Raw genomic sequence first — 10,728 nt, 5'->3', positions numbered from 1 at the left:
CCGAAATGATAATTAACGTGGCATTTATAGGCAGAGAATGCCAGTCGCAATGCTTCTTCTTCCAATCCTACTTCAAATCTCTCATTATATTTCTTAATATTTACCAAGGCTTGTCGCGCAACTACCCTCCCCAAGGCACCGAATTTCAGGGAGGTCAGCCAAGAGCGGTGATAAACAGGTGGTCGCAAAAATCGGTCGAACTTGGAAATTTTACTCAACATATGATCAGGTGACTTGGAGGATATAGGGAGGTCCATGGAGTGACGAGCGCTTTATCTACTGCTGTTAACAAAAAGGCGTTGTAGGTTTATATTGGTGGCAGCGTAACTATCATTCACTATTTCCAGGCGACCAATCTCCGAGATTACCCGATCCGCAAACGAGTTGACCTTGGTAAAGTTGAAGGGAAATTCCCACAGAATTTTTCGAGACCTGTGCATACCTTCTAACCGATCGACTTCGTCCATTATCCTGCTCAACGTATTCCACAAATCCTCTACAATTTCCGACACTCCCTACTTTTTCTTCTCAGGAAAGTTCTCCTGTAATGAAATTGTATATTTAATAATTAATCCTAAAGATCCCGCAAGTCTCACCGCCAATAAGAGTTTGCTGAAGAGGAACTCCATTGAGATCTTCACTTTATCAAGGCAATACTGATTCTGTTCTTCAGAGTTGCGAAGTTTGGCATCGAATGCACGCAGCAGTTTCAAGGCCAGATAATTGGCCACCGCCTCGGGATGACGGGCACACACCTTGTCCAACTTTACAAAGTAGGGATTACAGTCTTTATCTTCCTTTGGTTGGTCCTTGTTCCAAACGATCTTGAAGTAGTTGACCTCGAAGGCTTTGCAGTTTCCTGAACGGTTCTCGTAATCCATTCGGTCTCGAGTTCTCAAACTCTTCAAAACCCAACCTTTCGTAACCTAAATTAGGCTGAAATGGAAAACTCGAACTGATTTCATCGCGAAACACACCCTCAGCCCCGTAGTTGATCAAGTGAGAGCTCATGTTGAACCAGCTGAAGTTGGAGGCATTCCACTTCAATCCATCGACTGCGGGAAAGCCTCCAATCGACCGAATGAGGGTAAGATAGTGCGGATCAGCAGCAGGAATGGATGAAGATCGGCTTCCAGACAGGCGTTGTAGAACCTTTGGGCCACCCTAAGTTCGCTGGACACATTGAGAGACTCAGCCAGAATAAATCCATGTTAATGATCCGATTTGGTACGACCTTCTGTTTAAACTTAGGGATTGACTGTTTAATTCAGAACACAAATTTATACTGTCCGCTTCTTGCAAAACGATCACCATTTATATGCCCAGATTGAAAGGTTTTTGAATAAGTATTTTTAATAGAAACTTGTAGAGATTAGAAATGCTTATTGTATATTCGAAATAAGTATGTATGAAGTGGAGCGCGAAAGCTTTGCGACATAAAGTAATTATTTATTTATTTGTTTAAGATTACAGTGGGTTTTACAAAACTAAGAACTTCCATGTTCCATTGTGATAAGCGGCCTCGAAAAAGCCTAATCACAATTCGACTTGTGACTTGGATATAAGCAAGAGAAAACGCTATAGTCGAGTGCCCCGACTCTAAAACACCCACTACTCAGAGATAAAGATAGAGATATGCAAGCAGATTTTTCGGATTTTTCATTATTTGCTGATATTTTATGTATGACCGGTCGGATTTTAACATTTTTTTGACATGCCTATAAAATACAATAATAATATAATATACAACCTCCACAATCCACAAATCTTTTATTTTGTCTAAAGGACGTGTAACGACGCGCAAATATCCCAAAATAAATACCAACTTTATTTCCTCAGTAAAGTGCTCCTGTAAAGGAATCGTATATTTATACCCTTGCAGAGAGTATTATGATTTCAATCAGAAGTTTGCAAAGCATTGAAGGAGACGTTTCCGACCCTATAAAAGCAAAAGCCTTCTTTCTTTTGCAGGTAGTATATAAGTCGGAACGAGCCGGATCGGACAACTATATCATATAGCTCCCATAGGAATAATCGGGAATAAAAATTTTAAAAAAAAATTATATCTTGGGTGTTTTTGAACATAAGCCCTCTTTTGGAAAAACTATTTTTACCTAAACATTTTTGCAATTTGTAAATTAATAGGAATTATCTGAAGGGTATATAAGCTAGCTTTCCTTTTTGTTAAAATTGTTTTAAGTCTATTTTTAGTAACAAAATTTTTGGGTAAAACATTAAAAGCTAGACTCAAGCCAGATTTAATTAAGTTTAATAATAAATATAAATATCCAATTATTTTTAAACATTTTCCTTTATTTTTGGAATTATTGTTACTTGCTTTAGATTTTGATAGCATCGATAATATCGAAAGTGTCTACTATTGATGTTTTAACAGCCCTACAAGAAATTAAACACTTGCTAATGGACGTCTCACGTCTCTTATCCGCCATATCCTGCAGAACAATTGAAGACCTGGGGGAATTCTTGGTTATACTTAATTGAGTAGTCAGCTCGGTCCTTACTCTTCTTGGAACGGTCGCAAAAGATCTGAGTGGCTCCGAGGAAGAAGAGCTGATCTGGGGACAAGTCAATTCCTGGCATAGTCTCATTGATCTTATCCTGCTTATGATCCTCCTGAAGATGCTTAATGTGGTTTTTATAGGCAGAGAATGCCAGCCGCAATTTATTCTCTTCCAATCGTATGTCCAACCTCTCTTCATAGCTCTTGAGATTTACGTAGGCTTGTCGCGCAACTACACTACCGAAGGCACCGAATCTCAGGGCTAAAGGCCAAGAGTGGTGATAAAAAGGTGGTCGCAAAAATCGTTCAAACCTAGAGAATTCATTCAACATATGGTCGGCCGACTTGGAGGACATGGGGAGGTCCATGGAATGACGAGCGCTGTATCTACTGCTGTTAACGGCAAGGCGATGCAAATTGATATTGGTGGCAGCGTAACTGCCGTCCACTATTTCCAGGCGACCAATCTCCGAGATTACCCGATCCGCATACGAGTTGACCTTGGGAAAGCTGAAGGGAAATTCCCACAGAACTCTTCGAGACTTGTGAAAGTTGTTCAACCGATCGGCTTCGTCCAGCGAACTGCTCAGCGTATTCCACACTTCCTCCACAATTTCCGACACGCCCGACTTTTTCTTCTCAGGAAACTTCTCCTGTAAGGGGATTTTATATTTAATAATTAATCCTAAAATGGTATCTTTGCGCCGCAAGACTCACCGCCAATAAGAGTTTGCTGAAGAGGAACCTCATTGAGAACTTCACTTGGCCCAGGCAATGCTGTTTTTGTTCTTCAGTGCTGTGAAGTGTGGCATCTAATGCGCGCAGCAGCTTCATGGCCAGATAATTGGCCACCGCCTCGGGATGACGGGCACACACCTTGTCCAACTTTACGACGTAGGAAGAACAGTCCTCGTCTTTTCTTGGTTGATCCTTGTTCCAAACGATCTTATCCCCGTCCCAAACGATCTCGAAGTAGTTGGCTTCGAAGAGTTTGCAGTTTCCTGAAGGCTGCGCGTGGCTGGATCTCGCATCTTCCCAGAAGGCAAACACCCCAGCGATCACTTCCGAAATTTTATCCTCCGGCAACTGAAAGGCTCTTAGGTATCCGGCCATTCGTTCCTCGTGATTCGGTCTCGAGTTATCGAACTCTTCAAAACCCAACCTTTCGTAACCTAAATTAGGCTGAAATGGAAAACTAGAACTGATTTCATCGCGAAACAGACCCTCAGCCCCGTAGTTAATCAAGTGAGAGCTCATGTTGAACCAGCTGAAGTTGGAGGCATTCCAGTTGGCTCCATCCACAGCGGGGAATCCTCCGATCGACCGAATGAGGGTAAGATAGTGCGGATCAGTAGCAGGAAATGGATGAAGATCGGCTTTCAGACAGGCGTTGTAGAACCTTTGGGCCACCCTGAGTTCGCTGGACACATTGAGAGACTCCGCCAGATCCATCCTACCCAATAAATGTTCTATTTGGCCCTCCAGTTGTTCACTGTTGTAGTTCAAGGTCCAAAAATCCAACATACTTTCCAACAGCTCATTATGGTCTCTATAATTTCCGCAGGCGTATTCGTAGAAATCGCGACAAGGATCTACATCGAGGTTCATGTAGGACTTCATGAGGTTTGCATAGGACTCTAGGTTATTACGTTTGTGATTGGTAGTGGCATTCTTATCGCCACTCGACGGAAATATTAGTATTATCACGAAAATCAGTAGTCTTACTAAGTTCTTCTGGAATAATTCCATGTTAATCTAGCGGTTAAGTGCTTTATTTATGGAAACTTAGGGGTCGACTGTTTTATTCGGAACACAAATTTATACTGGCAGCTTCTTGCAAAACGAACCTCTTATTATATGGAATTTGGAGTAAAAATGTAAAAGCCCCATACATGGATAGTTTTTAAATACCTAAGTATTTTTAATAGAAACTTTTGGAGATTAGAAATACTTATTGTATGTACGTATGTATGAAGTGGAGGCCCAAAATAATTATTTATTTTTTTATTCAAGATTACTGTAGGGTTTACAAAAGTAAGAAAAACAATTTTGTGAACTACCATGTCCGTCCCATTGTGATAAGCGGCCTCGAAACAGCCCAAACACAATTCGACTTGTGACTTGGATATATACAAGAAAAAAAGCTGTAGTCCAGTGCCTCGACTATCAAATACCCGTTATAGAGATAGAAATATGCAAGCACTCGCTTTGAGTTCCTGAACTGCCTACGCCATCTAGCGGATTTTTCATTATTTGCTTATATGTTTTTAATGAATGGTCCGATTTTAACTATATTTGCTTAAATGGTACCCAATGACAACACAAATAAAATTTAATACTTTTTATTCGGAGGGAGGTAATTTTTGGGGGCAGCGCAGCCAAGGCAAGGCACCTCGATCGATGTTTTGTAAAAGTAAATTCTACCTGAATTAGCATATAAATTTCGAATTCTAAAGAAATGGGTATTTTTGATAAATCTTTCAGTGAAAAATGCTGGTAAAAAGTGAAAGCAATTTGGGTATTCTAAAAGTACGGTAAACAAAATTTGCTCAAAAAATCCCCCCACAACAAAATCCTAGATCAGCCACAGCCGACAATAAATACACTCTTTACTTCGCTTGTAAAGATTTAAGCTCACTTTGTTTAATCTCGCTCTACTCCCGTCTCTCATATCACTGACGACGAATTCCAGGGGCTGCAGTACAATTGAAGGCCAGGCGGAAATCTTCGTTTTTCAACAAGGAAAACAGAGCTATTTGCCTACCATTGTAGTCAGAGCCGCAGAAAATGTGGGTGGCTCCCAGAAAGAAGAGCTGATCCGGCATCAAGTCAAGTCCTGGCATCGTCTCGTTGATTTTATCCTGCTTATGATCCCTTATAAGGTGTTTAATGTGGCTTTTATAGGCAGAGAATGCCAGCCGCAGTTCAGCCTTTTCCATTTCTGAGTCATGAATTCTATCATATCTCTGGTTATTTATGTAGGCCTGTCGCCCAATGAAACTACCCAAGGCCCCGAATTTAAAGGATACTGGCCAAGTGGGGTGGTAAACAGGTGGTTGCAAATATCTACGATCAGCTGACTTGGAGGATATGGGAAGGTCCATGGTGTGACGAGCGCTGTATCGACTGCTTTTAACATAAAGGCGTCGCATATTTATATTGATGGCAGCGTAACTATCGTCGATTGTTTGCAGGCTACCAATCTCCGAGATTACACGATCCGCAAACGAGTTGACCTGGGTAAAGTTGAAGGGAAATTCCCAGAGAATTCTTCGAGACCTTCCAGAATAGTTAAACCAACCGTGTTTGTCTTTGCGTTTGTCCAACGACCTGCGCAGGCTATTCTGTACTTCCTTCGCAATTTCCGACACTTCCAACTTTATTTCCTCAGGAATGTGATCCTGTAAGGATATTATATCTTGAATTCTTAAATTGTATATAACTTTTCATACCCTTGCAGAGGGTATTTTAGTTTGCAACGCAGTGAAGGAGACGATTCCGACATACGATATTTTAAAAAAATTATATAAATTTGTATCATTTAGCTGTCATAGAAACGGTTGGAAAATTAAATTGGAAATTAATAGGAACAAAATTATATCTTTTCTTGATTTTTATTACTTTCTCTTTTTGTCTGAGATATAGCATTTCTTTAACACTTGAAAATTTTGAAACAATTTAACAAAATTGTTATATTATATATAGCTGCCATAAAAAGGATCAAAAAAGTAGTGCCAAAGTAATATGAAAGCAGCTTAAATTTTGATTGTTGTTGTATACAAGTAAATCTAAATTTAATGTTTTTGTAAGTTAATAATAACTTACCGCCAAAAAAAGTTTGCTGAAGAGGAACGGCACTGAGTACTGCACCTTTTCCATGCAATACTGCTTTTGTTCTCCAGAGTTGTTAAGTTTGGCATCGAGTGCCCGCAGCAGCTTCATGGCCAGATAATTGGCCACCGCCTCTGGATGACGGGCACACACCTTGTCCAACTCCACGAAGTAGAAATTACAGTCTGCGTCTTCCCTTGGTTGATCCTTGTTCCAAACGATCTTGTCCCCGTCCCAAACGATCTCGAAGTAGTTGGCCTCGAAGGCTTCGCAGTTTCCTGGCTTTCGCCCGTAATCTATGGATCCCGCTTCTTTCCAGAATGCAAGCACCCCGGCGATCACCTCTGCAATTTTATCCTCTGGCAATTGAAATGCTCTTAGGTATCCTGTCATTCGTTCCTCGTCATTCGGTCTTGAGTTCTCGAATACTTCCAATGCTATTCGTGCGGCACGAATCTTAGGCTGGAAAGGAAAATTCGATTCGAAATATTCGTCTATCAGGCCCTCTGCCCCGTAGTTGATTAAGTGGGCGCTCATGTTGAACCAGCTGAAGTTGGAGGCATTCCAGTTGGCTCCATCCACAGCGGGGAATCCCCCGATCGACCGAATGAGGGTAAGATAGTGCGGATCAGCAGCAGGAAAAGGGTAGAGATCGGCTTCCAGACAGGCGTTGTAGAATCTTTGGGCCAGCTTCAGTTCCTTGGACACATTGAGGGACTCCGCCAGATCCATCTTGCCCAACAAATGTTCCACCCTGTCCTGCAGGTATATTGTGCTGTAGTCACCTTGCCAAGATCCCAACATTCTCCATAACAGCTTCGAGCTCCAAGGATGATTTCCACAGGAGTATTCGTAGAAGTCATGACAAGGATCCACACTCAAGTTCATGCCTGATTTCATAAGATTCGCAAAGGACACTAGGTAATCACTTTCGTAATTTGTGATTGAATTCCTTTCGCCCTTTGTCGGAAATAGTAAAAGCACGAAAACCACTAGTCCAACTAAGTTCTTCTGGAATAATTCCATGTTAATCTACCGATTTGATACGCTCTTCTGTTTAAACTTGGGGATCGACTGTTTGATTCAAAGCACAAATTTATACTGTCAGCATCTTGCAAAACGATCAGATTAGAACTGCAAGTGCTCCATAAATGCCAAATTTTTAGATAAATAATTTTAAAAGAAATTTGTTGAGATTAAAAATACTTTTGTGGCACAAAAATGTGAACCCGAGAGTTTCGGCATAAAAAGAGCATACAAAATCCAAGACCAACACCCAAGATATAATTTTTTTACATTTTTATTTCCGATTGTTCCTATGAGAGCTATATGATATAGTTGTCCGATCCGGCTCGTTCCGACTTATATACTACCTGCAATAGAAAGAAGACTTTGGGAAAGTTTTATCACGATAGCTTGAAAACTGAGAGACTAGTTTGCGTAGAAACGGACGGACAGACGGACATGGCTAGATCGACTGGTCTAGTGATGCTGATCAAGAATATATATACTTTATGGGGTCGGAAACGTCTCCTTCACTGCGTTGCAAACTTCTGACTGAAATCATAATACCCTCTGCAAGGGTATAAAAATTTGAAAATTTCCAAGTCCAATTGTGATAAGCGAATAGGTTTAATATGTATATGTACTGCAGACTGCGTGGAGATTGCAAGGCACTTTTTTAATGAAAATGAAACATACTCGTATTACTTTTATCAGCTTTATTTTTTCTTTCTGTGAGCTTTTTTAAGAAGTCAGAGACTTTTTAAGAAATGTTAAAGATTTTACAAAACGATGTATAACAACTTTTTAATGAATAGTGATTATATTAATTGTTTTAGAAAACTCATTAATGATTTATATATTATTTTCGATTATAAATTCTTATGTTATACCTGTTGGACTTGCTAATTATACATTATCTTATCTACATCACGCATGCCAGATTCTGGAGGACAACCGAAGGCCTGTAGGAATTCTTAGACCGCTCCTTGTGCGGGGCGCAAAAGATCTGAGTGGCTCCGAGGAAGAACAGCTGATCTGGCGACAAGTCAAGTCCTGGCATAGTCTCATTGATCCTATCCTGCTTATGATCCTCCAGAAGATGCTTAATGTGGCTTTTATAGGCAGAGAATGCCCATTGCAACTTTTCCTCTTCCCTTTCGGGGTCAAAACTCTCATAATATACCTCATTATTTATGTGGGCCTGTCGCCCAACGAAACTTCCCAAGGCACCGAATTTGAGGGATATTGGCCAAGTGGGGTGGTAAACGGGTGGTTGCAAATATCTGTCGAAGTCGAAAAATTCACTCAACATGTCTTCAGGTGACTTGGAGGATATGGGGAGTTCCATGGAGTGACGAGCGCTATATCTACGGCTGTTAACGAAGAGGCGTTGCATATTTATATTGGCTGCAGCGTAACTATCGTCGACTATTTCTAGGCTAGCAATCTCCGAGATAACACGATCGGCAAATGAGTTCAGCTTGGTAAAGTTGAAGGGAAATTCCCGGAGAATTTTTCGAGACAAGCGATTTTTCGGATCGGCTTCGTTCAGCGATCTGCTCAGGCTGTCCCGCACTTCCTCCACAATTTCCGATACTTCCCCTTTTATTTTGTCAGGGATGTGATCCTGTTAGGGAATTATATTATTAAATCTTAAATTTAATTTTATTTTTCAAAGACTCACCGCCAAAAAGAGTTTGCTAAAAAGGAACTCCATTGAGAACTGCATTCGAATAAGGCAAAACTGTTTTTGTTCTTCAGTGCTCTCAAGGTTTGCATCGAGTGCATACAGCAGCTTCATGGCCAGATAATTGGCCACCGCCTCGGGATGACGGGAAACCACCTTGTCCAACTCTACGAGGTAGGAATAACAGTCTGCGTCTTCCCTTGGTTGGTCCTTGTTCCAAACGATCTTATCCCCGTCCCAAACGATCTTGAAGTAGTTGGCCTCGAAGGCTTCGCAGTTTCCTGGTTGGTCCTCGTAATCTATGGATTTTGCCTCTTTCCAGAAGTCAAGCACCCCGGCGATCACCTCTGAAATGTTATCCTCTGTCAATTGAAAGGATCTTAAGTAACCCGTCATTTGTTCCTCGTCGTTCGGTCTCAAGTTCACGAATTCATTAAAACCCATCCGTGCGAAACGTATTTCAGGCTGAAATGGAAATTTCGAATCGATTCGATCGCGAAACAGACCCTCTGCCCCGTAGTTGATCAAGTGGGCGCTCATGTTGAACCAGCTGAAGTTGGAGGCATTCCAGTTGGCTCCATCCACCGCAGGAAAACCTCCGATCGACCGAATGAGGGAAAGATAGTGCGGATCAGCAGCAGGAAAAGGGTAGAGATCGGCTTCCAGACAGGCGTTGTAGAATCTTTGGGCCAGCTTTAGTTCCTTGGACACATTGAGCGACTCCGCCAGATCCATCTTGCCCAACAAATGTTCCATCCTGTCCTGCAGGTATATTGTGCTGTAGTCACCTTGCCAAGATCCCATCATTCTCCAGAACAGCTGGGCGCTCCAACGATAATTTCCACAGGAGTACTCGTAGAAGTCGTCACAAGGATTCACACTTAAGTTCATGCCGGATTTTATGCGATTCACATAGGACACCAAGTAATCACTTTCGTAATTGGTGAGGGAATTCCCATCGCACTTTGTCGAAATTATAAGTAGTAGCACGAAAATCAGTAGTCTAACGAAACTTTGGCTCATCGCGTTTAACCCAGTATTTCTAAATAATTCCATGTTCATCACGCGATATAATATGCCAGACTTAGAGGTCGACTGTTTGATTCAGAGCTCAAATTTAGACTGTCAGCTTCTTGCTAAACGATAACCATTTATACGGCCAAATAAATGCCAAGTTTTTAGAATAATAATTTTAGCAGAAACTTGTGGAGATTAAAAAATAAATAAGTACTGCAATAAATGTGAGCCCCGGCGTTTCATGATTTAAAGAAGTGGAGTATCAAAACTTTTGCATTGCGATAAGTGGCCAAAAATATAAAATTCGGCCGTTTTTTTTCCAGCCAGTAGAAAAATATTGATATAGAATATCAATTCTTTGGATTTACTATGTTTTTCTTTATTACTTTTTTATAAATTGTAAAAAACGTTTACCAAATGGTACAATTTTTAGCCGCAGAACGCATCGCACTTCCCACACTTGAAGGCCTCGAGGAAGTCCTTGTTGTTGGCTAGGGCGCCCAGGACCCGCTCCTTACGAAGGTTATTGTAGTGGTCCTCTTCAAAATCGGAGCAATATGTTTGGGCGAAGCCCAGGAAGTTTAGCTGTCCTGGCAGTAGGTTGACTTCTGGCATCCGCTCGCTGATCCTCTCCTTCCGATGATCCTCCAAAAGTTGCTTCAGAGCC

The 10,728-nt window shown here is 41.3% G+C and overlaps 3 protein-coding genes across 3 annotated transcripts; all 3 read right to left on the bottom strand.

Annotated features, from left to right (window-relative positions):
• Positions 1-2,407: 2,407 nt before the first annotated feature.
• LOC108059654 (neprilysin-1-like) lies at positions 2,408-4,294 on the bottom strand. The gene is made up of 2 exons (XM_017145014.3): positions 3,239-4,294; positions 2,408-3,174 (listed from the first exon to the last, which is right to left on the bottom strand). The coding sequence occupies exons 1-2, from the start codon at positions 4,268-4,270 to the stop codon at positions 2,440-2,442; spliced, it is 1,767 nt and encodes a 588-aa protein (XP_017000503.2). The 5' UTR covers positions 4,271-4,294; the 3' UTR covers positions 2,408-2,439.
• Positions 4,295-5,193: 899 nt separating this feature from the next.
• On the bottom strand, positions 5,194-7,240 carry LOC123003314 (neprilysin-1-like). Its single transcript, XM_044395501.1, has 2 exons — positions 6,347-7,240; positions 5,194-5,922 (listed from the first exon to the last, which is right to left on the bottom strand). Exons 1-2 carry the CDS (start codon positions 7,238-7,240, stop codon positions 5,194-5,196), a joined length of 1,623 nt encoding a protein of 540 aa, XP_044251436.1.
• A 1,039-nt stretch (positions 7,241-8,279) lies between these two features.
• On the bottom strand, positions 8,280-10,067 carry LOC123003315 (membrane metallo-endopeptidase-like 1). The gene is made up of 2 exons (XM_044395502.1): positions 9,042-10,067; positions 8,280-8,984 (listed from the first exon to the last, which is right to left on the bottom strand). The coding sequence occupies exons 1-2, from the start codon at positions 10,065-10,067 to the stop codon at positions 8,280-8,282; spliced, it is 1,731 nt and encodes a 576-aa protein (XP_044251437.1).
• Positions 10,068-10,728: the final 661 nt, after the last annotated feature.

This window comes from Drosophila takahashii, chromosome 3R (genome assembly GCF_030179915.1).
Source record: "Drosophila takahashii strain IR98-3 E-12201 chromosome 3R, DtakHiC1v2, whole genome shotgun sequence".
Classification (NCBI taxonomy): Eukaryota; Metazoa; Arthropoda; class Insecta; order Diptera; family Drosophilidae; genus Drosophila; species Drosophila takahashii.
This window is presented reverse-complemented; position numbering and strand designations above follow the sequence as displayed.